This window comes from Fusarium phalaenopsidis (assembly GCF_050370095.1).
Source record: "Fusarium phalaenopsidis strain FUZ10S chromosome Unknown contig_32328, whole genome shotgun sequence".
NCBI classification, from domain to species: domain Eukaryota; kingdom Fungi; phylum Ascomycota; class Sordariomycetes; order Hypocreales; family Nectriaceae; genus Fusarium; species Fusarium phalaenopsidis.
In genome coordinates, this window is record NW_028145393.1 from 532863 (window position 1) to 560056 (window position 27194).

General features: G+C 50.5%; 11 protein-coding genes across 11 annotated transcripts; 2 read left to right on the plus strand and 9 right to left on the minus strand.

The window, feature by feature from the left end:
* Positions 1-953: 953 nt before the first annotated feature.
* On the minus strand, positions 954-2720 carry LRP88_12867 (uncharacterized protein; the record flags this gene model as incomplete). Its single annotated transcript, XM_083249252.1, has 5 exons — positions 954-2034; positions 2082-2220; positions 2273-2371; positions 2428-2497; positions 2556-2720. 5 exons carry the CDS (start codon positions 2718-2720, stop codon positions 954-956), a joined length of 1554 nt encoding a protein of 517 aa, XP_083095054.1.
* Positions 2721-5643: 2923 nt separating this feature from the next.
* Positions 5644-7446, plus strand: LRP88_12868 (uncharacterized protein; the record flags this gene model as incomplete). Its single annotated transcript, XM_083249253.1, has 2 exons — positions 5644-6867; positions 6919-7446. 2 exons carry the CDS (start codon positions 5644-5646, stop codon positions 7444-7446), a joined length of 1752 nt encoding a protein of 583 aa, XP_083095055.1.
* A 337-nt stretch (positions 7447-7783) lies between these two features.
* On the minus strand, positions 7784-8947 carry LRP88_12869 (uncharacterized protein; the record flags this gene model as incomplete). The annotated part of the gene is made up of 4 exons (XM_083249254.1): positions 7784-8274; positions 8331-8525; positions 8580-8798; positions 8851-8947. The coding sequence occupies 4 exons, from the start codon at positions 8945-8947 to the stop codon at positions 7784-7786; spliced, it is 1002 nt and encodes a 333-aa protein (XP_083095056.1).
* A 1005-nt stretch (positions 8948-9952) lies between these two features.
* Positions 9953-11867, minus strand: LRP88_12870 (uncharacterized protein; the record flags this gene model as incomplete). Its single annotated transcript, XM_083249255.1, has 2 exons — positions 9953-10726; positions 10851-11867. The coding sequence occupies 2 exons, from the start codon at positions 11865-11867 to the stop codon at positions 9953-9955; spliced, it is 1791 nt and encodes a 596-aa protein (XP_083095057.1).
* Positions 11868-14974: 3107 nt separating this feature from the next.
* Positions 14975-15775, minus strand: LRP88_12871 (uncharacterized protein; the record flags this gene model as incomplete). Its single annotated transcript, XM_083249256.1, has 1 exon — positions 14975-15775. One exon carries the CDS (start codon positions 15773-15775, stop codon positions 14975-14977), a length of 801 nt encoding a protein of 266 aa, XP_083095058.1.
* Positions 15776-16395: 620 nt separating this feature from the next.
* Positions 16396-17362, plus strand: LRP88_12872 (catalase family peroxidase; the record flags this gene model as incomplete). The annotated part of the gene is made up of 2 exons (XM_083249257.1): positions 16396-16474; positions 16527-17362. 2 exons carry the CDS (start codon positions 16396-16398, stop codon positions 17360-17362), a joined length of 915 nt encoding a protein of 304 aa, XP_083095059.1.
* Positions 17363-17638: 276 nt separating this feature from the next.
* On the minus strand, positions 17639-18564 carry LRP88_12873 (uncharacterized protein; the record flags this gene model as incomplete). Its single annotated transcript, XM_083249258.1, has 5 exons — positions 17639-17822; positions 17914-18031; positions 18105-18196; positions 18261-18466; positions 18526-18564. The coding sequence occupies 5 exons, from the start codon at positions 18562-18564 to the stop codon at positions 17639-17641; spliced, it is 639 nt and encodes a 212-aa protein (XP_083095060.1).
* A 2089-nt stretch (positions 18565-20653) lies between these two features.
* Positions 20654-21961, minus strand: LRP88_12874 (zinc-binding alcohol dehydrogenase family protein; the record flags this gene model as incomplete). The annotated part of the gene is made up of 6 exons (XM_083249259.1): positions 20654-20857; positions 20906-21279; positions 21333-21517; positions 21571-21598; positions 21656-21790; positions 21838-21961. 6 exons carry the CDS (start codon positions 21959-21961, stop codon positions 20654-20656), a joined length of 1050 nt encoding a protein of 349 aa, XP_083095061.1.
* A 94-nt stretch (positions 21962-22055) lies between these two features.
* Positions 22056-22358, minus strand: LRP88_12875 (uncharacterized protein; the record flags this gene model as incomplete). The annotated part of the gene is made up of 2 exons (XM_083249260.1): positions 22056-22121; positions 22176-22358. The coding sequence occupies 2 exons, from the start codon at positions 22356-22358 to the stop codon at positions 22056-22058; spliced, it is 249 nt and encodes an 82-aa protein (XP_083095062.1).
* A 630-nt stretch (positions 22359-22988) lies between these two features.
* Positions 22989-23861, minus strand: LRP88_12876 (uncharacterized protein; the record flags this gene model as incomplete). Its single annotated transcript, XM_083249261.1, has 1 exon — positions 22989-23861. One exon carries the CDS (start codon positions 23859-23861, stop codon positions 22989-22991), a length of 873 nt encoding a protein of 290 aa, XP_083095063.1.
* A 1050-nt stretch (positions 23862-24911) lies between these two features.
* Positions 24912-26196, minus strand: LRP88_12877 (uncharacterized protein; the record flags this gene model as incomplete). The annotated part of the gene is made up of 3 exons (XM_083249262.1): positions 24912-25070; positions 25123-25703; positions 25761-26196. 3 exons carry the CDS (start codon positions 26194-26196, stop codon positions 24912-24914), a joined length of 1176 nt encoding a protein of 391 aa, XP_083095064.1.
* Between the last annotated feature and the right edge of the window lie 998 nt (positions 26197-27194).

The following is a 27194-nucleotide window of genomic DNA, read 5'->3' on the forward strand; positions in this document are numbered from 1 at the left end:
GAGGTAGAGGGTGAGAGAGCGTGTGATGGAGCGGACGGCCGAGCTGTTGTGGGAGTCCAGAAAGCGTTCCATCTGATTACTGCCTGCGAGTACCAAGTCCTTGTACAGAACGGGAAGCGCCATGTCCCGCCATTCCTGGCTCACCAGCAAACAGGAAAAAATAGTGGACTTCCCATCGTCGAATCTATAAGCATCGCGAATTATCTGGACGAGTACTTCCGGCGGTATAGCGGGGACAGTCCCGGACATGGTAGGCTTGTCGGTAAGAGTCAAATGACTAGCAAGAGATGTGGATAGTTCCATGATGAGACTCCGCCATACAAGTTGACGATATGGAGGTGACGGTGATCCAGCGTATAACGTTGTCGTACGTTGATGAATGCCTTCCTTGTTACTAGAGCCGATGGGTTGAAAGGTTCAATGTCAAGGGAGAGTGCAGGGCCAGGCAGCGGCCTAAATGTCGACGTGTTTGTCTTGGCCGTGCGGGGTAATGAGACAAGTTGACACCAATAAGAATAGGTGAGAATTCCGAGTGTCAATTGGCTGATGGGAGACATGTTACACAGAGCCTGGTGGGAGTTGTCTACCTACCTCTAACACAAAGCTGAGGCTACAATTTATGGACGATACATGATTAATCACAACAATCGAAATGAAAGCATAATACCATTTTGGGTATTTCCGGGAATGGTCTCACAGTATAATATTAGTTGTGCTAAATCCACATAAAGTGCACGCTCGAAAGGCAAGGAAAGAGCATGGATTGGTATATAGGTAGGCATTTCAGCATCATGTCAAAGACGTGGTGGCATGCAGGTGCTCATGCTAGTCCTGACCCATGCATTGGGGACTGTTCCAGATGCTTAAGTAGTCATACTCAAACTTGCGTGATTGCCTGGAAAGCTCTTGGAGGTGCCCCCTTGCATAAGGAACAAGTCAAGATCCCCGCCCAATTAAAGAGTGTACCTGAACAGTGGCGACCGATCACCCATGGCCTCGAGCTCTTCTACCGAGTACTTGCCATATACCTCCTCAGCCGACATTCTTGACCTTCTTTTGTTGATACTGCGATAGGTAACCTCGAGCGTAACCGCAGACAGAATGCCTGCTCCAGCCGCGGCAAGAGACACACCAAATCCAGTTGGGTACTCTGGCGCTTCGCTTTGAATGTAGATGTAAGAACCAGGAATACCGCCCGAGTTACCGATAGCGATCATGTACGCGATGCCCATCGCTGCTTTGGTTCGTCCGGCAAGGTTGTTGACTGTCCAAGCATTGGCGCCTGGGGTAATGGGATATAGGCCGACGCAAGCGAGGACAACGCCGAAGTAGCATAAACCTATATTGTCCCTGATGTCTGCAGCCTTTGAAAAGAGGATAGAGAATGCGATGAGCACAATTGTTTGGGCTCCAACGATAAAGGGCATCCTCCACTTCAGCCTGTCTGCGAAAACAGCCGACAAGAAGGCGCTGATGGCACCGACACAGTAGGGTGGGATAGTGAGTAGTTGTGCGTTGGCGGAAGTGTATCCCATGTTCTTGATGATCTGGGGCATGGTGAACTTGAGACCGTAGTTGGGCATCGTGGCCGAGATGTAGATGATGGACTGGAGATAGACCTGCCAGTCACATAGAACCGATTTCAGGACTGACCACTTGGCCCTCTTACTCATGGTTTCGGCATGCTTGGCTGTCTGGTCGCCCATAACGGCAATTCTTCGCAGGGAGAGGAACCGTTTCTCTTCAGCATCGAGCCACGTGGAACTCTCGGCGTTATCAATGAGGCAGAAGAAGCAGATGACTCCCGCTATAACAGTGGCGATGCCCTCGAGAAGGAAGATCCACCGCCAGCCCTCGAGGTTCCCGACACCGTCCATTCGGGTGATACCGAAAGCGAGGAGGCCTGATAGGGCACCCGCGAGGGCGCTCGCCGAGTAGAAGATGGCAATACGCGTCTGGACCTCATTTGGCATGTACCATTGCGAGATGATGTAGACAGCTCCTGGAAAGAAGCCGGCTTCGGCGACACCAAGCCTATAACTGTCAGTAACTACTAAGCATGCCTGATGAAGAGTGTGTACATGAAGCGAGAGGCAACCAGCCCACTAAAGTTTTGAACGATACCCATCAGTGCCATGACAATACCCCAAGCAACAATGATGCCCCCGATGTAGACAGAGGGTCGCTTGAACTTTGTCAGGAGGTAGTTGCTAGGAACCTCTTGACTGCGTTAGAATGATTCCCCACATACATCTGCCGGGTGATGACTTACCAAGGACGACGTAGGGCACGAAAAAGACACTCAAGGCGATGTTGTATTGCGAAGGAGTGATTTTGAGGTCATCTTCCAAACCTTCGATCTTGGCATTTCCTGTAGTGAAGAGTGAGTAACTTGGCCCCATGAGAGGACGATCCTGTTGGACTTACCGATGTTGGCACGATCAATGAAGGAGAACAGGTAGAGAATGGCGAGGAGAGGTACAAGTCTCACGTCAATCTACGTCTTGTCAGTAAGCGGACATGTCCAGTTCGGGAAAGTGACCAACTTTTCGTACAACAGCTTTCTTTCGATCATCAGGGAAGCTGTCGAGCCAGGCCTGGTCCTCGGGACTGAGGTGGCTATGGCGCGGCATCTTCTGATCTTCGAGCTGCATGATGTCGCCTGGTTTCTCGGACCAATTATCCGAGATCTCATTGTGGAGTTCCTTGATGGGGGACATGATGTCGAATTAAGTATTGAAGGAGATATCAGAATCCAAGTTGTTCGAAATGACCTGGAGGTTGATAGAATGTGTCTCAAGCCGCCTGGCGGTGCCTTCTTATCTATTGTCAACAACTGCGCTACGCGAGCATCTCATCATGATGGTATCTCGCAACTCGATATCCGGAGCCACGCCGCTTGAGCCAAGAGATAGGCGTTCTAGTGTAGACCGACTTGGCCCTCTGGTTGCGCCAGATTTGCCTCTTATCGCGGGGAAGTCTGGGGAATAGAGGCGGAGGCTGATCCGAGTGGGAAGCCCCGGATTGCTAGATTAGCCTGGTGCTAGCGCCGGGTGGGAGTCCGCATGGCCTGGGCCTTGCAAGCACAACATCCTCCTCACTCGTTACTTGAACTTTATCTTAGTTCCAACCCGGTGTCGCGGTTCCGTTGTGAAGGCGACCCAAGAGTGATGGTCCACAGGGTTGTGGTATTGTTGAGGATCAACGATGAAGATGCAGTATCATGCGTCATCATTGGGTCAGGAACCATTCTCCCCTGCCAAGATCTTGTCTCAATCGCTTGACCAGGTGGCAATCTCGATAAGACAGCAGACTCTTTGCTAGGGAGGTACGTAAAGTTGGGCGGTGTAGCTTAGCAGAATGACTCTAGTAGAGAGTATCTTTCCTATCTTTCCGTTTTACCCGCTTTTGCCCTCGTCAACCATTTGCGTTACCGCTTGGGCTCTTGCAATACAATCTCAGAATTACGCCAAAATGAGTGAGAGAGGTGACACGGCTGATGTCAATCGAACCAACCTAGCCTGCCAGAACTGTCGCCAAAGGAAGAGACGAGTAAGCGCATCGAAACATGTAGCCGTAAGCAGTGCTGATTCTGGGGAATTTCCAGTGTGATCGCAGAGCTCCTCGTTGCGGGCTGTGCACTCGTCGTGGATTAGAATGTATCATGCCGGTCGCGCGACCTTCTCGCAGTGAACGAAGGTCCGTATCTATCTCTACATATTGCAAATGCCGACCACTAAGGGTGCCTTTGTAGTCTGCTCGAAGAGCTTGAAGAAGAAGTCGCCCTCCTCGAATCCAAGCTCTCTGAGGGCAATGATCCAAACCGAGCCTCCGAAGCGCCTACCCATCAGCAACCGTCTGTATCGAAAGAGAATCAGACACAAAGCCCTGACATGATTGATTTGACAATCCTAAAGGAGCCCGAGACTACAACCTTGTACAGAGGCGAGCTATACGGTCTTCGAGAGATGACACGTCGCGCCCTGGAGCTCGACAACAGCAGCCCTCGTGGACTCCCAAGAAACAGTAGCAACAGGGGATTGGTTGTGTCAGCCACAAAACTCGGCATTCGTTCAAGTCGAACGATTGTGAATGAAGCCGAGAGAGAGATAATGGCTACCTATATCAACAGCTTCTTCTCTCTCGTGAATGCAACCTTTTCTATTGTCAATGAAGATCAAGTATGGGAAACTCTGCGACTTTTATCTACGAATTACTGGATAGACCCAGAACATCTGACTCAGCTATATCTCATTCTCGCCATCGGCGCAGCAATGATGCCGGGATCTATCTTTTCGCATGTCCATGCTTCTACAGAGTATTTCTTGATAGCCACCTCACAAGAGTACTCATATGATGACTCGAGGGACACTATCTTGATACTTCTTCTTCACACCCTGTACTCTCTTCTGGACCCAAGTACTGGGAGTTCTTGGCAGCTTATCGACTTAGCCATACAGTCTTGTATTGTGCTTGGGCTTCACCAAGTAGAACTTCATTTACCAGAATACAGGAGTAGTATGTGCAGAGGTGATCATCTGTTCGAAGTAGCATACCTCCTGGATTTGTAGGTGACCTCCCAACAAGCGCGTGCAGTTATTAATTTCTAGCAGCTCCATCAGCCGCTCGTTGGGTCTACCGCCAAGCATACGAGCTTCAGATATCTCATATAAGGTAACTGCTTATCTACGTTCTCGGTGTGAATATGGCCAACATCTGACAGTAGAACAGCCAAGCAATGAGAGCCCGAGCTTCCCATGTATTTCTGCACTCTACTGTTGGGCACTTCGTCTCTCAGCAAACTCGGCAGATAGCCATGTTCGACAGCACGTCACAAACTATGACTCTGTCCTACAGAGTGAGACGATAGCTGATGATCCCGTGTCAGCTTTACCCATGTTCTTTGCTTATCAACTGGATGTCCAGTCGTCTCTGAAGCAGCTGCGAAGTGTGCCTTCTGAGATCTCGCCCCAGCTCCTTCAGATACGGGGGCTCCCATGCTCGTGGGCAAAGATTAGAAAGCCCTGGATCGTCGGATGCAGCGTATTTGAGGCAAGTCTCGTTAACCTCCTCAGGTGGGCAGCGCTCTCCACAATACAGAAGGCGGCCGCCATGCCGCAGCTCAAGGAGTGGCTCCTTGATGCGTGTCAAGTTGTTGAAGAGATCTCGCTCACTTTCCAGGGGCTCTCGGAGCAGGCATCCTTGTTGTGGACCATCCATGAGTACATGGATTCGCCGGAGCGGACTCCCACTCCCAACATACAATTCCTCGAACGCACAAATCTCTACGAGCTGTGCGTGCAGGCCCTGGGCGCGCTTGAGATTACAGTCGAATAGCAGTATGGACCGAACCAATCGGGGCTAAGAGCGCCCAATGGTTCCATCCCCGTGCCGCTTCTTCCGCTTGGGGGATGGGGCCGAATGGAGGACGTCCGCCTTCTCCACAGAGCGGACCTCAATCCGAACCGAAGGGGCCGCTCGGAGATCGACGACCTCGGCGACCTCGACAGCCGACAAAGGCCGATATAACATGGATATATAGTAGTCAGCGTTGGGTATTATTGGCAGTGTTTGCATTTGCACTCTCTTCAACAATTTCCCCTTCATTGATTCTTGCAACTCTTTTTCAGAGGACTCTTCAGAATGGGATCGATCGATCAAGAGCCTCATGTTACCGCCTCCACGGCGTATTCTGTCCCGGAATCTGCAGCGGATGTCTACAAATATGGCATCCTCGACAACCCCCTCATTTCCAAGGATCTCCCACTTGAGGTTCGAAATGGAGCTGCGGCCATCAACTTTACCGGCTCAGACGACCCTTCACTGCCCGTCAACTGGCGCTTCAACGAGGCTGTTTCCTCTCTCAAAGCATTGGAAGCGGCTCTGGTAGATGTAATCCTCCAACGACGGCATGGTCTCGAGCCACATCAGATCACCATCAACACCGATCATGCTAGCTTGTTTCTGTTCTCGACGCTGCTCTGGACCATCGATCCTGAAGGAGAAAACATTCAGGCCAGCAACTTGCGCCAAGCAAACCCGAAGCTGTTTCAGTACTTTCCGAGCTGCGATAAGCATCGAATGAACTCCTCCACGCATCGAAACCTCGTAACGAATATCTACAAGTGTGCCGATGGCCGGTTCTTCCAGGCACATGGTTCTCTCAACCCCACTCCCACCCTTCAAAATGTTGGGCTTCCAACCGAGCTGGATGTCGGGAGTTATGAACAGGGCGTTGAGATCTTTCAAAAATCCTTTGGAAAGATTGGTAGTGAGAAACTACAAGCTATAACTGATGAGACACGCCAAGCTGGAACCATTTGCTACACGACAGATGAGTATCTCCAGTCAGAGCATGGCCGTGCAAACGAGCACGTGGGTCTGTGGGAGATACACGATCGACCGAATACCAATCAAGTTCCGTGCTGGTTCGCATCTCCGAATATCCAAGCCGACCCCTCGCGACCCCTGGCTGGCCTCAAGGTGGTCGATCTTACACGAATCATCGCTGGACCTAGCATCACCCGCAGTCTGGCAGAACTCGGCGCCAGTGTAATGCGTTGCACTGCTCCTCACTTGCCAGATGTCGTCTCCCTCCAAGCTGACCTCAACTGGGGTAAATGGAATTGCAGTCTAGACCTTCGAGTTCAGAAAGACTGTGAACGGCTCCGAAAGCTCATCTCGGAAGCCGATGTTGTTGTTCAGGGTTATCGGCCTGGCGTGCTTGACAAGTATGGCTTTGGCCAAGACGAGATCGTCGACATGTGCAAGGGCAGGGACAGGGGTGTCATCTATGTCCGAGAGAACTGTTACGGGTGGTATGGCCCTTGGAAAGATCGGAGTGGATGGCAACAGATTGCGGATGCGGTGAGTTGATACCCTATTGAAGCATGCATTCCAGTCCTAATGGCAAAGCAGAACACTGGACTTAGTCACTCCTTCGGAGAGGCCATGGGCCATGGTGATCCCGTCACACCCCTGTTTCCTCACAGTGATTACTGCACAGGCATAGCCGGATCCTGCGCCGTCCTCCTGGCAATTCTGCGTCGTGCTGAGAGTGGCGGATCGTACTGCATCGATCTAGCCCTCAACTACTACAGCGCATGGCTCATCCGGTCCGTGGGCACCTACCCAACCGATGTCTTTGCCAAAGTCTGGGCTGAGCACGACAACACAGTCTACCAACACTGGCACAACAACGGTGTTTCCGTCCCTCAAGTTCTCGGTAGACTGCGGACAGGTCTAGCAAACAAAAGGCTGTTCAGGCCAGAGTTTTTTGAGGAACGCGTTTCTCCTAGTGTCTTTGGTGACAAGAAGGTTCGATGTGTCAAGGGCGTGGCGGACTGGCATGGCGCGGTGAAGCTTGGGTACAACGTGGGCACCAGGGGGAATGGGGTAGATGCACCAAAATGGCCGGACGATCTTATGCAGGAGGTTATTGCCTAGAATACGTACTTTATCATCATAACAAGTGAATCCATGGGTAGTGTTGGATATCACCATGAAATGGACAAACACAACCACAACATTCAAGTCAACCTCGAGTTAAAATCATTTGAGGGTTGTATTATATGGTTAGGACTATCTTGCCCTGAAATGCAACCTCCACGTTTCTCTCAATGACGAGTCCAAAAGAGGCCATCGCCCACAACAGCAACAGATACAGCTGCAGCCTCCCTGTCCGGGACGCCTTATCCCCCCTACACTGGTCAAAAAAGCAATGCTGATCACACGCCTGACACGAGCTTGCTCCCAGACTGTCACTACAGGCCTTGCAATTGGGCTATGGGGCTCTCAGGGTTAGGTTCAATAGGGGCTTGAACGGGGACTCGCTGGCCTCGAGAGCAGATTGAAGAGGAACTGGAGGGATAAGCTCCTGGGTGGCGTCGAGCTCCAGGGCTTCGTCTGAATCGGTGCACACCGGGTTCTCATCGTTCTCGTCTTGTGCCACAAAGTCGAGACAAGCCTCTGGGTCGTCGTCGTAGAGCGTGCGCGCCCCCTCGGTGGATTCGATGCCTAGCGCATCAGATAGGTCGTTCAGGTCACCCAGTCTTACTTTTCCATCGACCATAAGGATTGGGTCCCAGATGTTAGGCGTGTCATAGGGGTTGTCGGTTGGCGGGGTGGGCGGATCGATATGATCGACGGGTCCATCGTCTGGCTTGCGCGACCGCACGAATTCCGATGGTACCTGGTCCGTAGTTAGGAGGTGTGGGTAGACGCCAAAAGTCTCCTGGACCCATTTTCCTAGAAAGTAATAGACCAGGTTATCAGCTAGTCATATCATCTATTAGCACAAACACAGGTCTTTTCGGAGGTAATTGTCATACCGTTTGTTACAACATAGTGACCGACATCATTCTTCGCCCAACGAGCCAGGACTTTGGTGTGTAGTAGTCCGTAGGCTCTCTTTACCTTAGTTTCTCCCTCGATGACCATCTTCCTATCCATAACATGACCATTGCCAGGGGCGTGGCGCTGCCAGTTCGCATCGATATGGAAGAGTTCGTGCACCATGGATTGCTCTGTATAACGTTAGATGGCACTCTGATAGACAGATATAGGAAGTAGTCACTTACTTCTGCACTGGTAGTTGACCGTATCGTACTTGCCCGCAGTCAAAGGCCTTGACCACTGGGAAGCTGTGCTCTTACAGGTGTCTTGGCCAAACCAGCCAGGGCACCAGTTGATGTCGGCAGCAAGTTTGCTTGGGTAGCTTTTTGTATAGACTAATGCTCCGGGCTTCCACATGAGCGTACCGTTAGAATGTATCCAGTCGACCCAGCACCGGCTTGAGCCTAGAAGGGTGTCAGATCCAGAAACCAAGCATGAACTTGTCTAGGTGCGTACATGTTTCAAAGTCTTCTCTTCGGGTACCGGCAGGACATCCCTCAGGAAAGACGACTCCTCTCTGTCGCGCTTTTCGGGTTGAGTCGTCGCATCGCATCTTCAAGTGCCAACCAAATACGGTGCCCAGCGTCTAGGTCGGGACAGTGTTGATCATTGCTGGCAAAAGTAAGCATACAGATCAGCTTCTACTTGGGACTGGGATCTAACCATTGATATTATCTTTATTGGCCTTGTCTCGGGTCGGATCTCCCAGGTAAGCTTTGGCAACCTTAGCAATGGTTAGCAAACTCCTGCTATTGGCACTTTGCAGAATGCAGGTCCAGCTGAGCCGCTCAAGGTAGTCAGCTGACGTGGGACATTTAACTGTAACTCTCAAGGCTGACTTGTTCCTGGATATATGATTGAATGAAGTCTACATCGTCGGGCTGTTAATAGTGAGCCTGCTAATGGGGTCAAGTGTAAAGAACCTTACCTGTACAACTGCTGATTTTCCTGACGCATGATGAGGCCAAATCGGGACAGATACGTTTATACATGAAGATTTGAGCGGCCAATAGCAAAGTAATAAGCCAGTCAACCACTCATATTAGTGGGGAAAGTCGACACGGCCACGCTGTGTGGAAAAAGTCATGGCTACAGTAACGACATACCTACCTTATCCCGACCTTCATCATACAGGGGCCTTGAACACGAACAATAGCTCCAACTGAATCCTAGTTGTCCTTGATCTAAGCGTGTTGTCAGCATAGATCACTACCACTATATTTTGACTGCTTCAATTTCATCGAAGATACAAGACACTTCTTGAGCTCTAGATACACTGCTTTTATGTTTTCCGCGACCCGGTCCACGGTGGCCAGATAGGAAGTTATTATCTAGAATAAGTATGGGCTTATAATTATAGATAAATTTGATCATGATGTGAAAATACTTCCAGGATAATTATGTTGAAGGCAGTATCCTTGGTTGCTTTGCATGAGTGTGTGAGACTGGTTCTGTGAGGGAGAAGCTGAACATCAACAAATCAAGCAGTTTTACCCGAAGGTCATAATATTAACACGCCCTGGACTCAAGATCTCACGAACTACTATATTGCTTAAGTCTATTGCAGACATTTGCATCCGGCCACAAGTCCACCCGCCTCGCAGGCCTCCTTCTTTAGTCGCAGGACAGCCTCATAGATAGCATGTGCCATGGCTGGAATCCACTCTCCGGTAAGTCCTAGGTCAGCGCACGTCACCTTGGCAAACGCCTCAGCAGTGCCTGGTGGGTGCAGCAGAGACCATTCAAACTTGTCTGTGTACAACATTGAAGCCAGATTAAGGTTCAAGTTTATGATGCATCGATATGTATCGTCAGGGTTGTAGTCATCAGAATCGGGGAGAATGGGAGTCGCCTCAGCTGTCACGTCTGGGGCCTGTGTCTGAGATGAAGTGGGTGCGCCTGTCTGCGCAGGTGTGTCTGGTCGAGAGGTGCCTCGAATCGCAGAAGCGGGAGACTCGTCCCGAGACTTGAGAGCGAAGCTTGGTCTTGGGGTCAATCCGCTGGCCGTCGGTTGCGGGAGAGAAGGAGCCGGCTGCTCCGCGTGGAACAGCGGGTGGAGGGCAACGCCCGCATACTCCTCGAGCTGCGTCCGAATCTGTTTGCTGATCTCGGCGATGGCGTTTTGCCTGTGAGGAAGGTCGAGATCCTGCACCAGAGTCTGAGCAAACTGGTCGGTCGAGATCAGCGTCTCGTGGAGGTTCCAGCAGAAAATATCTCGCAGCTTGTAGGGCACCGTCATCTCCTGTTGTCGATACTGAGGGAGGGAGATGTCGACGGTATTGGGATTCGGTGTTGGAAATGGAGGCGGGGGGACGGGACCCTCCGTGTTTGACTAGGTACGCATTAAAAAACTGTACATGTCACTAATCAACATTGACCTCTCCGCTCATCAAAAGCCTGGCTGTGCTATAGATGGTAGCACTCTCCACGTCATCTCCTCTGATATCCGTCCCTACCGTGATGGTACCACTGGGATGCTGAATGATAACCTTACCATCTCCTCCCACATACTTCACGAGCCCAGACGCCAAGTTACCCTCGAACCGACATGCGACGGCGAGATTTAGAGCTAATGTCAATGGAATGGCCTTGTGAGCTTGGCCCATGGACAATGCCATGCATGTGATGTTGACGTTGGCGTCTTGAGGGGGAAATAGGATCACAAGTTTGGGGACGCTGGCGACATCGGGGTTCATCCCCATCAGGGATGCAGCCTCGCGACGGATGCTCTCTGGAGATGCCATGGTTTCGGTCATCTGATCCAGCTCAACGCGTGTGGTTCCGGGAGCGATCCCTAGGGAGGCACCATCGACATAAACAACGGGATTCGCGACGTCAACGAGTGAAGCCTTGACACGACGACCATCTTTGCCAGTGGTGGCCATTGAAGTGATGCCTTGTCCAGTGGGAAAGACAGCCCCGGTCTGCGTGCCTCCAGGGGAGAGGAACGACAAGGAAATTTTGGAGCCGGTCCCTGGCACACCATCCATCTTGTAAGCCCCGTGGGGTTGGAACCGAGGTGGCTGACCGGAGATTGGAAATGTAGATGCAATGACCTTTTTGGTGTTTGTGTTGAAGATTCTGACAGTTGTATGGCCGGGTTGCTTGGAGAGCTGGGTGGGTGAAGGCGAAAACAGCTTCTCGTCCAGGGCGAATGGGCCGATGGCAGCAGTCATGTTGCCACAGTTGCTAGCCAGGTCAAGTGCGCCATCCTCAATGACAACTTGCACGAACTCGAAGTCGACATCAGCATCCTCTCTGGAGGATGGGGACACGATGCAGATCTTGGACAAGGATGAGACTCCGCCGCCCATGCCGTTAAGCTGTCTGCCGTAAGGATCCGGAGATCCCATTGCATTGGCGAACAACTTATGCCATGTTGTTCTGTCTGCGGGGAGGTCTGCTCGGCGGAAGATGAGGGCATTGCAGACGCCCCCGCGCCAGAAGCGGGAGTGGATGGCGGTGGTAGCCATTTTACAAAGAGATAAAGAAGATTGTAGATAGCGTTTGTTCTTTCCTTGCGGGTGGATGCGATAATTTATTGAATAGGAACCATCAAATATGAAATCCATTTTGGATTTTCGACCTAGCTGCTGTTCCGGCATTTTTTCGATCGTGTGTGATGGTTCTGCCGCTTGTTGAGGGCGGACCTGACTCCGTGATGGCGCTCGGAGTCAGATCCGCCATTCGGTGATAGGGCGGCATCAAGTACGGGGCTTCTCGGGAGGCATGTTCGTGCGATGGGTTTTCAAGCCTGGCTTAAATCATCCAAACAGATAAGAATGAAGGAGATACTCGTGTTTAATCTCGGAGATGGACTTGCACGGGTCTGTTCAATGGGTTGAATCAAGACAACGCTCGTAACGCACAAATATTGGCAACTCTGGCGTCGCACCACATTATCGAATTAGCCCCGCTGTAGAAAATGAAGACCGTAACCCCCTAACCAAACCCCAATCCCTTTACATGTGGTCCCCGTCTTACCTTGCCCCTGACACTGCTTTCTCCGCGGCCGTGGCAACACACCAACGCCCGTCACGTGCTATTCTCCTTTGTGAGGAACTGACGTAGGTCATTTCGACTGCAGCTTCTTATCACCCCCATCTGCAAAAAGTCACACGATGTCCTCAGCAAAGTTCACCAAAACTACCAGCGCCTGCCTACATTGCAGGTCTAAGAAACTCAAAGTACGTCCATATTCCGAGGTGCGGATAGCCAGCAAGCTCAATAGTTGAATGCCAGTGTGATACCAATCTTTTGACCTGTGCGAATTGTGAAAAGGCTGCAATAGTATGTGTCGCGGTAGATCCGAAGTCCGGGCGGCATTATGAACGAAGGTGCGAGCGACACTGAAGAGCTCGGAATGCAAACTGATCCTCGTTATAGATACCTGGGGGAACTTCAAGAGAAGGTCGCCTCTCTTCGCCAGCGTCTCCGTGAACAAAGCATGCAAGAAGCTTTCGTCGAGCATCCAAACTTGGTGGTTCTCGACAGAAACAGCAGGTTTCCTGACGACTTTTCTGACGAATCAGTCAAGTACAGCCCGAATACTAGTGGTGGGAGTCTATTCAGGTCAGCCTCCCCCTTCTCAAATAGCCAATATTCTAATAGATCAAACACAGCCTTGGGAATCTGGTGGCTCTAGCATTGGCCACGCACTTCCTAAGCAATTCCAGATTTCATGTTGACACCCACCAAGAACCACCTCCAGAGTCGGCCCCAGCACAGAAAATGGACCTGCCGCCTCTGTCTGTTACTTGTAGACTTGCAGACCTCTAGTGAGCTTTCCCTTCGTTTCGCGCAACTTCATACCAACCTTGACATGCCAGCTTTGATTTGGGATTCCACAAAGTCTCTCCGTTTATGCGACGCAAAGAGGTTTACCAGCAGATTGAACGACTCTATGATAATCGCGCAGTAGGCACATCACGAATTCAGCGGCGCAACGACATGTTCCAGCTCTTCATGATACTTGCCGTGGCAACATCTCTCGTCCGACAGACCCAGCCGTCGGTCTCCCCGTTCGCCTATTATTCGTCCGCGATCCAATATGCCGACATCTTGTCAGAACCCCCGTGTGGCGCTCAGATCCAAAACACGATGCTCTTGCTAGTGTTTAGTCATTTAAATGACATCAGCAGTATGGACATCTCCGATGCCTTATATCTCTAAGCCTAAAGCTGACAAGGATGCAGTTGGAAGCAAGTGGAAGTTGGCACGCCAGGCAATGCGCATCTGCATTCAACTTGGCTACCACAAGAAGCCAGTTCAACCTTTGGACCCTGTCACTGAGCAGGTGCAGAGACGACTGTTCTGGTGTTGTTACGTGCAAGAGAGGTTCTCGGCATGCAATCTGGGGCGGCCGATCATGATATCCGATTCCGAGATTACGGTCCAGGTGCGTAGACGTATCCTTGTGGCTCCCTTGTCTGATGATGCTCCCTTACTGAACTGTGGTACATGCAGATGCCGGAAGAAATCTGCCTCGACGAAATCAGACATCTGCCCACATCCAGATCGGGCGTCCGCAGCGAGGTTTCTGTATTGGTTCGACAAGCAGCGTTGAGAAAGATATCAGCCAAGGTCCGATCGACACTATACACACCCAATCGAACTACCACGAACCAAGATATAGCGACTAAGGAAGCTTTGGCGACCGGTCTCGCTCAAGAGCTGGAGGAATGGCGAAGTCTGCATGAAGAGAAAAGTACCGATGCAACGTCAAGCTGCCTCTTTGACACAGTCGAATACTTGAACATCAACTTATACCGGGAGCGACTGTTCATTTACACTTCTCTTGCTTTTCCTTCCGGGAAAAAAGGGACGCAATTCATTCCTGGTATTAAGCATCTCAGATATTGTTTCGATGCGGCAGTGCATATTATTCATGAATACCAGACTTTGCTCGACAGAAAGATCGATCTACCAATCTGGTGAGTCCTGTTTGCTTTTACCACAACCATGCGGATGAATCGGAATTAACAATAATACTCAAGGACACATGTGCAGGACGTCCTTCGCGCGGGATTCACTCTCCTTTATTGCGGCATCTATATCCCTCTCTTTCTATCACAACCTGGCCAAGCCGAATCAACGGAGCCAAACTCCGAACCGGCTACCATAATTAAAGGAATGGATGACTGCAGGACAATGTTGCAGAATCTGTCAAGAAAATGGCTGGCAGTAACTCCTCACCTCCTTGCTTTTGGCCGTTTGTCAGACGAGGTAAAACGGCTGAGCCGAGTGCCTCAGCCACAAGTCCCGCCTGGTGCAGGGGACGATGTGCCGGTGACAAGTTCGTATTTGAACTCTGATGTTGTGCCGTTGAATGGCCAACTTACGTTCTGGAACGTTCCTTTGGATGTCTCGTCTTGGGATGTCATGTTGGATGGTGATATCGACATGCAGGCCGTGTTTGGCAACGACTTTGATGCATTCCACGAGAACAACTGTGAAGGTACTGACAACTGGGAGTGATGGGTCGGAGGCAAGATACGTCAGTTTACGTAGCGGTTTTTACAGTGAGAAATATTTATTGATACGCAATCATGCCACTGGTTTTAGTACTGGCTGAACGTCCTTATTCCCTCACAGCAATCATGAAAAGCCGTGGATATCTCAAAAGCACTTTCCCATCAACAGAAACCGGATAGACCTCCTTCAACTTGGCAAGATAACTCTCTGCAAAGGCCTCCCTGTCTTCCGGGCCTAGAGGATTAAGAAAGGGCCGTAGTCCGGTTCCCTTCACCCACTCCACGAGACTCTGATGATTGTCCAAGGGATGCTGATAGAGAGTATGCCAGATATCAACAGATGAACAGAGTGGGCTTAATTCATCGTAGAACTGTTGTGGTGTGGCGAACTGGTCAAGGGCTGGACGGAGCGGTCCCAAGATGCTAGCCCAGGGGCCCTCGTTCGCGACAGCGCGCATTGCAATGTGGGATGGCTCGAGATAGTTGTCCGGAACCTGGATCGCCAACACTCCTCCTGGACGAAGCCATTGTATCATTCTCTTCATCGTGGGGACTCGTTCATCGGCCTTGAGCCACTGGAAGACGGCATTGGAAAAGACTAGGTCCAACGGTTTTTCCGGTGTGTACGTCTTCAGATCGGCGACCGAGAACTGGATCTGAGGCAGGGCTTTGCGCGCTTCGATAATCATGCCGGGAGAAGAATCGATTCCTTTGATCACAGCGCCGGGGTAACGGTCTACCAGGACTTGAGTCGAGTTGCCTGGCCCGCAGCCCACATCGAGAACAAGGCTTGGAGACTCGAGGGGTACTTGGGCAAGGAGATCGCGGGAGGGTCTGGCACGCTGCTTGGCGAACTTCAGGTACTGGGATGCAGACCAGTCCTGAGCCTTGGCCTGAGTTTGCGCCATCATGGAGCGTGTTGAGGTGTGGAAGTTGGATCGGTTGACCGTATTCGTTCGAGTACAGGCAAGTCGAGACGCACCCACCATCGCAGAACGAAGCCCCAGGGCCGCCATAGTAGCCTCGTAGGTCTAGATCTGACAGATTACGTAGTTGATATGACTGACACATACTTCAATGTTCAATCCAGCGCCCCTTGATATGGAATTCAAAGTCAATGCAATCTCTCAAGTCAGCGGAGTGGGGCCGGAGCATGGTTTCGGAGGCGGGGCCGTCACCGCGGCTATGACGGGTGCATCGGCATCTCTGTCTTCCGGAGACCGGGGGTCAGCTTACTCCTATCAGATCGGTGGTATTTGTCAACCTGAGGAGATGTCTCTTTTCCCCTCGTCTCATATAATCAGCAGGTGCTGCCACGGGATAAGCGTGGCGTCGGCATGTTGATTAATCACGGCCAAACAGCGAGAGCCGGAAGCATGCTTATGTCCAAAGTTATGCCCAAAGTTCAGGATGAGGTGAGATTGAAGGGATGTATAAGTAGCCCAAAGAATGAGATTCCATGTTCATGGAAATCGTGATCACCTTGATTTTGTCTCAAACTGTTCTGCCACGACCCATATCTTTTACGATGGCTCTTAGCACTCTTGCTCAGAATTTGATCGATACCCTCCAGGATATATTTGGTAAATTCTCCGGAGTACGCTCGTGTAAGTCTTGCCCTTGCCATTTGTTTTCCGTATCTAACAATTCCTCCTCCAGCGCACGCCAAAGGAGTGTTTGTCACCGGATCTTTCACTCCAACCGAAGCGGCCAAAGAGCTCTCCACGGCGCCGCATTTTCGCCATCCAACTTTCGTCATCGCCCGGCTCTCCCTATTCACCGGCATCCCTGACCTGCCAAGTACCGATGAGAGAGCAAACCCACACGGTCTTGCCGTCCGCTTCGTCCTCGACCCGGCCTCTCGACTCGGCACTGATATTATATGCCATGCCTCTAAACTCTTCCCTGGTTCAGATGGGGAGGAGGTACTGGCCTTTTTCCGCAGTCTCAGGGATGGCACCGTGACTGAGTATGCGAGCTCGCACCCTGCTGCAGCTGCCTTTGCTCAAGAGCACCGACCAATACCAAAGAGCTTTGCCCACAACACATTCCACTCAATCAATGCCTTCGAGATGATCAATTCAGAGGGAAAGACGGCTTTCATCCGCTATCGCTGGGTGCCATTGGCAAGTGAGCAGAGCCTCACACAGAATGAGCTCAAGACCAAGTCACCCAACTTTCTGTTCGAGGAGTTACCACAGATCTTGTCTGAAGGTCCAATTGGTTTCACGTTGGTTGCCCAGGTTGCTGAGCTTGGTGATGTTACCGACGATTGCACCAAGATCTGGCCTGACGATCGTCCTTTGATCGAGCTGGGAACTCTGACGATTGCCAGGGTGATGGAGGCGAAGGAAGCTGAGACTTGTGAAAAGACAGTTGCCTTCAGCCCCATCCCGGGCGTGGAGGGTATTGAGGCGTCGGCGGATCCAATTCTCGCTGCTCGTTCAGCTGTTTATTCGAGAAGCTCAAAGTCTCGCCATGAGTCAGAGCGTTAGATAGGCTTTTTGGAAGAATATCTAGTCGTAGTAGGACGAGGATCTTGGGAACAAGGGTGGTATAGGACTTGAAATGTCATTGTATGTTAAAGTCTAAGTAATACTATCTACCTTGTCATAAAGCTTGAAACCGTCTCGCTCGACATTGATACCTGCTGGGTCCTCAAAATCCCCCCAATACGATTCAGTTCTACTTCACTCCCTGTCAAATGTTCACCAGACGCCATTGCTGTAATACTACTCTGATGAGCTCTGTGTCCAGTCTCCCAAAACGCTTCAACGTCCCTTGTCCGGGTAGATGGTTTGCTTGGCTGGCTCATCGACGAGATATTGTATCCCGAAGGGAGATTGCTGTCCGGATCCGTGGAAACCATGCCGGATAACTTTCGTAACAGAGGCCGAAGGGCGGAAAGTGCGACGACAATGACCGAGATGCAAATTTCGGCCGTGGCCCAGATGTCTAGTACCGTTAGTCAGATGATAAGCTGGTGTTTGGCTACGAAGACTTACAGATAGAGATGTTGTTGCTCACATGGAGCATGGTGACAAACCTTCCAACACTAACGCCAATGGTAATTGTTCCTAGAGCAAAGATGATACCGAGGGCAACTTTTTCACGACGAGATCGTAGGCTAAGATCAAAGATCAACGGGAATGGGAATGCGACGTCTAAAAGCAAAGCATAAAAGCATTAGCAAACCTGGTTATACAAGGGCCCTGGGTTCCGAGGAGTGAAACAGACTTAGCACTTCTGTGATGAAGTTAAGAGACCAGTTCAGGCGCATGAGGTCCATAGCTGCGAAAACGGTGCAACTTTCATCACTTGTTCTCCTCCTATGGGTCGCTGGTTAGCTCAAATCTTTCCCATATGAGGGATAAAGGCTGTGCTGTTACTCACCAGTTGACAGATGGATCTGGCCCACACCAGAATGTGTCTCCGAAGAAGGTAACAAGAGCGAATGACCCAGTGATGAACGTCAAGATGTAAAGGGCTATTCTCATCTGAGGATGCGTCGGGGGAATCAGGTTGTAGTAGAAGGCGATGATGCTGAATTTGGGAAAATATATGCCAGTGTCGAAGAAGTAGTTGGTCGCAAATCTGATCTGTGGGATCAATCAGCTCGGTTGTTTGGGATATTATGACCCGCCCAGTCAAAACGCACCTTGTCGAGGGACACACTGGTTATTGTAAAGTCATCCATAGCATTCATGCTGTATGTCAAGGTGTCGCATATTAGCAAGCCTTGACAAGACATCAGACCCACGATCAGCCAGTAGTCGGCCGAATACAGTCTGAGCCCTCGCATACAGAGCCGGACATAGAGACGACAAGCGACAAACACGTAGGCAAGGACCATAAAGGTCCACTCGATGCCCTGTGGGGATAGTCAGTTTGATCCGTGCTCGCGATGATTTCATCGAGGTGACTAGAGGAGTTAATTACATGTGGGGTACTCACTATTACCGTGTGACTTGACACCATCTCGTCCTGCTAGCTATCGCTTAGCTGATGGATCACTCAATGGTGATTATCACAGAACATTCATCTCAAAAGTCGTTGCTGGGGAGAAAGACGAGGAGATATTTTCGGGGGGGCGACGTGACAGGACAAATGGTCAGTGAAATTCCAGTCCAGATCTGTCTGGTCCAGATGAGGCGCAAGCCACCCCCTTCTCGTCGAAACTCTATTGTCGGCCATCTCCATATTGGCGGCAGTGTGGCGCCAACTATTGGCCATAGATAGCCCCAGGGGGTTAGGATTTGGAGATGACATTTGGATCAAGGGCGACTAAGCTGATTAACGAAGCCGGCCCTTGTTATGGCAGCTGAATCCAAGCAAGTTGAGAAGTGTCACATCAGGTATCACCAAGTTACAGACAAGTGACTTCCATCATGTCCAATCCCCAAGAAAATAGTGCTTCAGTTAGTGACAATAATCCCTTGATCCGTCAACATTCCGTAGCTAATCTCTACGCCAGCCCAGCCTCCAGAGATGGGCCAAACCTTAATATTCCGGTCGGTTTCTTCCGCGACGCCACGATCCAAGATCGCCCGCACTAATCAAATGATTTCCCACCATGAGACATCGATATCATGATGTCAGAAACGCGAATCGCTTGCCCCTTATGTTCCTGGAATGACGGAGCGGCATCTAGAGCGCAAACGGCCATTGGAATGTGCCGCAGCCAGGTCCCAGTATCTTGGACTCGGTACGAACCGAAAACTCTTTCGACGCGCCTATTGATTCCCAGCCAACGGGCGCAGGTTGAGAGTTTAGCTTCGGCAATAATACTTTCCCAGCTCACACAACTCGTAATCATCTTTGCGTTTGGTATAGCACCATTCTGGTCTCGAGGGATATTACTGCATGAATACTTGTGTATCATTAGAAAAATGGTTTTATCATATTCTAGAGGTGAGAGTATAAAAGTAAATTAATCGAAAGACATGAAGGTAATTATTGCCAGGTTCTTGCTTGCCCTACCCTATACCTTGAGTATGTATTGAGTAGAAGAATTATCACAAGGTGACTATAATACTGTGAGCAAGGAAAGTCTGTATTTATATGATAACTTAATCTCCGAGAAGGCCTTTGACTAGCCGGTCGGTATTGCTAATAACTGTCCCCAAAGCCAGTCACAAAATACGACGCTGATGCGTCACTCTGTTTGCCGTCACTGAGGCGCTCTATTATGCATACTGACCTTCTTGATCTACTTGACCGATGAGCTCCAAAACACCCTCTTGCAGTGTTCAGCTGAAATGAAGCCCGTTTCTTAGGATATTTCAATAGGATAGTAGCCCCCGCTTCATGCTTCTGTCAGTGATGCCCAGGCTTCTTGGGGTCGGTTCTCACCTAATAGCTCTACGAGCTATTAGGGTATCTATCATTCCAGCTCATTTCAGTCGCAGCATGAAACCACGCCCGAACCCTCGTGAAACTATCATCTGTGTTATAGATTGCAAGGCTCATCAACCCATGAGGTCGGCAGGCGTCGACGACTCCGATACTGCAATATAACCCGTTAGGCGAGCCACTGGTATTAATTAGAGCGAGATCCTGAAACGGTGAGATAGATTTCAAGACCCAAAGGTGGTTGCTAATGGCTTTTTAACACTCCTACAGGTACCCTACACCACGAGTCCATATTTATGATAACGTAGAGAAGAATAAAGAACGGGGAGAAATAAGGCCATAATTCAGGGGAAACTATGCATTGGTACACAATACCTTGCACCGTTTAGTTTCATCCAGGGTGATTTAGTTAATCTTTGACCCATTCGCTATTTCTAGTTCTGCTTGGACAAGCCTTCGAATACCAGCTTCTCGCGTGAAACGCGGCCTTCTCGATTCGCCTTCATCGCTTCTTCGACAGTAGAAAGACTCAGCTGTCCAAGAATACGGATCGGAATCGGCTTCAAGGAGCCGTTCCCAAGCAAGGTTTCTAACTGGCCATGTAGTTCGGAACTGAGTTTGTGGTCTGCCATTTTGACCTGCGAGCATGTTAGGCATGAAAGACACGCAGGGATCTGGGTTCATACGGGCCAATGAGCTTTTCCACGATAGTTATGTTCTGTTGGGAATGCCGTGAAGACAAAAACGTCCGTGACTTTGACGGTGGAGGGAACATTTTCTGTGTTCACCTTGCCAGGTCGGACCGTGCATAGCACACCTCCAGGCTTTCCGATGGCTTGAGCAGCAGTTGCAGACGAGGTGGTGTTTCCGATGGTGTCGAAGACGTGTTGGAGATCCGGCACTGCGGCATTGATCTTTGAGGCAACTTCGGGGTCGTTGTAGTCGAAAACGTGGGTGGCTCCAGCATTCTTGGCCAGTTCAAACTTCTGGGGGCTGCATGTTGTGACAACTTCAATACCATGAAGTTTGGCAATCTGGATAGCGAAGATACCCACGGCAGCTTTCACGATCATTAGCAAGTCCCTTCATGGCATCAGTGTTCCCGAGGCTTACAACTTCCACCCCAAACTAGCAGAGGTGTCTTCTTGGCCGAGCTATCCCGACTGAGTGCAAGGCAATCCTCGGAGAACAGAGCAAGCCATGCCGTGTTGGCGGCTAAGGGGACTGAAGATGCTTGAGGAGCGCTGATGTTGCCTGGGATCTTGAAGGAAAGACGCTCGTCCGCGATGGTGTAAGCTCTGTAACTCGACAATCAGCGAGGTGAGAAGATGTGGCTGAGCTGAAGGCTCACGAATAGGCGCCCAGTCCCTTGATCTCGCCTAATAGGAGTGAACCCGTTAGCCTAGGTGATTCGGAGCTCAGATATGGCAACATACCGCCCCAAACGAAGCCTGAAATCTGATCGCCAGTCTGGACCTTGGTGACGCTCGGGTGAGTTTCGACTACGGTGCCGGCGAAATCGCAGCCTAGAACTGCCCCATCTCCAAAAGCATTGACATCGAGCGCAAGTCCTTGATAGTCAGTTTTAAACAAGGATCATGACTGTGGGAGGGCATACGATCGGTGGGGTTGAATGCGGCATATTCGACCTTGACGTAGACTTGATGTTCTTTCAAAGGCGGCAATTCTGCTTCCCCAAAAACGAGGGACTTGCCCTGCTGGATGATGGCGGTGGACTTCATGTTGGTTGATGGTATTCCCAGATGCGAAAGTTGGAAGAGGAGAAACTGGGGATGGAGTTGGATTTATAATAGCAATGCAGAGCCCCACGTGATGTCAATACTTCCAGAGGTCCCCCATGATCTTCTCATCCACGCACGTACGCCTGTAAACACACTTGAACTATGGTCTCTGTCAGAAATTTCGGTTGTATCTTGTAGGGAATTGAGTACTCACGGGAATCATTTGCACTTTGTCGAGGTCCCAAACACCGCTCCGGGCGTAGATATCGGTCTTCAGGACCTCCATGACGTCGGCTTCAATTTTCGCACGAGCAATAATGGCGCTTCCGCCAACTTGATCTCCTTTCAGTGTACCTCCTCCCATCTGGTATAGCCCGGAGTCGATATGTTTGACCATCTCTTTGATGTGTGTTCTGCAAATCCATTACCTATCTGAAACTCCCGAGTGAGACTGAACTTACTTTCGTACCTTCATCCTTGTCTCCAATGTCCCCTCGATATCAGGAATAAGCACGATCCATTCTTTGAGGGGCTCTGATTCCATCTTGGTTGCCATGTTGGATCGGCGATCTGACAAATCGAACCTGTTTGGATTGCCATGCTCGTTGCGCCTTGCGTTTCACTACTTTATCGTGCCCCTCACTCTTTCAACGCGCCTTGAAACACGCCTGAGTTTGCGCCTTTCACTGCGCCTTATCAAGGTCAAAAATTACGCCGGTTCATGCGCCTTGAAATGCGCCCAACTTTTGCCCCACTCCACTTGCATCTTTCCTCGTTGTCCAGTGAGTCTAAGCAAAATCGGAACCCGCAATGGATTCGGCTCAAGTTGCCTAGGCCCTCGGTTTTATACGGCCATGTTTCGGCTTCGGGGATGCTGAAGGGTGCCAAGCACGGGATCTGGGCCTCTATGCCGGTGATGACGCGCAAGTCAGATAATACTTTCGCAAGGCCTCACCGATGCTTTATCATTGGAACCACCATGATTTAGGATAACCGATATTACCTATCGTTATGATACTACATGAATCTAATAGTTAAGCCGGAGCTCAAGATCCTGTGCCACCTGCTCAATCAGCGATTCCTCAACCACACCCCGCTCCCAGGTGATGCTGATAGTAAAAGAGCCACCGCGTATACTCGCACAGTTGAAGCCAATAGCCGGACCAGATACCATGCCACATTGCGTGAAAACCAGCTTGTCCAACTTGAGGCGGTCGCTAAGTTGAGTCGAGACGCTGCTTGCTAAGCCCAGGTTCGATAGTTCGTATGTGTAGAGTCGTTGTGTGCCTGCTTGACTTTGGCAGAGTGATAGAAGATTTTTGGCGCCGTTCAGATGTGTGAACATGCTTCCATGAGGAAATTGCTTGACCTTGGTTGCAATGTCGCTGCTGAAAAACTGTGCTAGCTGGATAATGTGTTGCTCCTCTGTTGTCGATTCGCGCTTGCTGTTCTCGACCTTGCTGAGGTCCTCTCCAGGCACATACGTTGATAAGAAAGAGATGTGATTCACAATTTCTCTCTCTGACGCACCTGTTAGTTTTCGCACCGAAAAGGGTGTGACGGCTCGAATACCCGGGACAGCTTTGACGCCGCGGCAGAGAGAAGTGCAGATCAGCGCGTGCAGAAGACCAGTGAGGGTAATGTTTGAAAGCTTGCACCTCCTGAGGATAGTTGAAAGCTTCTCTGCCGGGATCGAAAGACCCTGGACCATTGACTTGAATTCAACTAATGGCGCCGGCGATATCGAGTTCCCTGCCCAAATTGGCCCCTGGCAAGTGTTGGGGCTGCTGCAGATGGTACAGGCACATGAGAGGCAGTCCACTCGCTCTTCAACCGCTGGTGGAGCATCCTTTGATGCAAAGACCATGGGCCAGGTAGGCGGATAGGATAGTCCCGACATGTTCTGAAAGAGTTCCATGAAGGCCGCGTGAAATGCTATCCCGCTTAAACCATCAGCGATGGCGTGGTGCGCGAAAAAGGCAATGTCGAGCCTTGTAAGTCTTGCATTCTCCGCGTCTTGACCTCGGGGACTGTGAATGTGTTCGACGACAACAACCTTCCAAGCTAGTTTGTTGCTCAACCAGAGTTTGGCGTGTCTTTCACCCAGTATCCTAGATAGCACGGCATCCGGTGTGGATTGATTCACTCCGGAGTCTATTAAGACATGTCGACTATCAATGATCTCAAGGATGTCCCTTCTGTCGACGTAATCCAATTGTCTGAACAGAGGGATCCCAGCATTTGTCTCATCAGAAACGCCATAACATAAGCCAGGGTGTCGTCGAATAGCTGCTTGAATGCACCGTTCTAGGGCAAAGTGAAGACGACTTTTTGCGGGAGAAGATGGTTTCAGGTCACCTGGTCCCGAGATCGAGTAGGATGCTACGACGCAGGCTGAGCGATATTGGCCTAGAGTGTGTCGTGCAGAGTAGTAACCCCCCAAAACGCCTAAAGAGGCATATTAGTAAGGCTTACAGAAGTCTTCCAGTTACTGAGACTAACCTAGGGAGACTGATTCATTTGTGGGTGCCATTATCTTTGGCTGACCTGCCTCTTTCGTGGTGGACTGGATGATGGTCAAATGTGGTCGGCGGAGGGGACGTGGATGCTTATTTATATTCCCACCAGTCTCACCTCGTCGCTATCACCAGAACCTTACTCGATCAAGTTCGCTAATAAGTTCGCTACTACGTTAATGCATGTTGCAGCCGAGTCCTCTACGTAGCGGTTTCACGTTGCTCGCATTTTAGTCCAACCTGGCTCTACCGCGCCCGAGTTCTCTTCTTTATAAAAGCATTTCTGAGCTCCCCATGTCATCCTCTCGTGAGACGATGGAGAGAGTATGGACTGCAATTGCAAATTTAGTTCTTATGTCACCTTTTTTTTTTCTCTAGGTACGGTCACTAGATCTGTATGACAATAAACTCCTGCATAATTCACATGCCCATTGTCAAACAACCACGCCCCATTCGTGCTCTTCAACCCCAAACATGATATCCTTCAACCAGCCCTTGATTCGCGGTCCAAATTTGACAGTGCCATCCTGCTTCTGTGCCAAGTCGACATTCCGATCACCCACGCGGATAGTGGACACATCCTTGATAAAGAACTAAAATTACGAGTTAGAAAATGTTTGCCGGAATGAACATCGTATTGCTCACAGCTGTACCAGATACGAACGCCTCTACAAGACGGCCGTCTTTCCAGGCCTTTTCAAGGTCCGAGATGGTGAACTTTGTCTCATTCACCTCCAATTCGCCCGCCAGTCTCGATTCAACCAGTTCCAGGACAGATCGTCTAGTAACGCCGTCAAGAATGAGTTTGTCATCCAAAGGCGCAGTGAGAAGCTGCAGCTTCGAGGTGTGTTCGTCTTTGACAACCGCAAAGAAATTGCTGGCGCCTGCTTCCGTAACTTGACCATCATCTCCAAACAACCATAGAATCTGGTCGTAACCGGATTCTTGTGCCTCGCAGTGCGATGCAAAACTGGGGCCGTAGTTGGCACCGACTTTGGCGTAGCCGAAGCCACCAGGCCAGGCTCTGATGGTGTCATTTCTAGATGTAAGCAGACGAAGATCGGATCTAGGGGCAACACCAGGTGGAGTTTCGGTGGAAAAGTCGGGCCAGCAGACCATGACAACGAATAGGACTGCTTCTCTGGGGATCTGAACGCCCAGCTGACGCCCGGTTCCTATCAATGCCGGTCGGACGTAGCGGAAGCTTCCAGGTTCCGCAAGCCACCCTGCCAAGTTTCAGTAATCGTGTTCTTGACGTATCCTTTGGAAAAGACAATGCATACTCTTTGCATCCGTGCGAACAAGTGCCTTGATCAATTCCACCAGCTCTGCGTCATCAAACTCAGGCAGTGATACCCTTTTTGCGCTCATGACCAATCGCTTCGCATTTCGATCTGGTCGAAAAAGTCTGACACGGTTGTCGAACCCTCGATAGGCCTTCATACCCTCGAAACATTGAGTCGCATAATGAATGCAGGAAGCGAGGGGAGAGATGCTAAAGTCGGCAAAGGGTTTGATCTCAGGCACGTCCCAGCCTTTCTCGACAGTCCAGCGGCACGTTACCATGTGGTCGGTGTGGACATTCTGTGCCCACAGCTCGGGAGATCCGGGATCAGGAACTGGGTGAAGGACTGCCGATTGTGTGAACTTGAGTTTGGATGCATCGAGCCGTTGTTTCGGGGTCGATGCACCGTTGAATTGGGGTGGATCAAGAGACATGATGGCAGTGTAGCTTTCTCAACAACACAGACACAAACAAAAGATTTGACAAAAGACTTGGGCTTGATATGTCACAGAATCTTGTCAAGTCTACCCTTCCTTCACCTCTGTCAAGCACCCTGTTATGTCTTAGCTCCAAGCAAGCCGCTTTGATAACGTTCTTGAGAGCTCCATACAAAAGCGGGGCTTTGTCAAGGGCGTAAAGTTTTACGCCCTGTGCTAAAACTTGATGACTCCGATAACGCTGGATCAATGATGCCGCTCAATGGACCTGCATGGTCTTCTTGACCTTGTCAAGGCAAGAAATGGACTCCCAGAAATCTCCGCCCGAAAGAGCTCCGGCTCATGCCGGCCAGTCGTCTGCTGACGAAGACTGGATGTCATGGCTTCCCGAGCACGAGGTGGGGTACCTGGGGACTACGAGTGGTCTCGATGAGGCCCAGGATAATGCAGCCATCATTGGGAACACATCTATTCATGGCGTTGTCAACACTCGGTCTCAAAGCGACACGTCCATTAGCGCCGTTGACGACATATCCAACTTATATCCCGACCCTCTACAGCTAGCAACCGACACATGGCAAAGGTAGGAGCCTATGCATCTCGTTTATCGTCAACCACTAATTGCCACCTATTTAGGGTATTCCAAACTGATGATCCGGATTCAATAGCTCTGTCATGTTCATCTGACCACATCATCTCCCACGACTTATCATATCGACCCGAACTACCCGCCAGCTTGCCTTATACTGACGGTGTGGCGAGCACATCGCAGACACCCTTCAGTGCAGAAGCCGGAGCCCGCTCCGACTCGTCAGTTGGGTCTTGGGATTCCTTTACTTCATCACCCTCGGCTTCGCGGAGAAGGCGTAGGAGAAGGCAACCTGCAAGGTCAAAAAAAGTTAGAGAAGGAGAACCGGAGCCCAGAAGATACCAATGTACGTTTTGTACAGATACCTTCAAGACGAAACATGACTGGCAGCGACACGAAACAACTA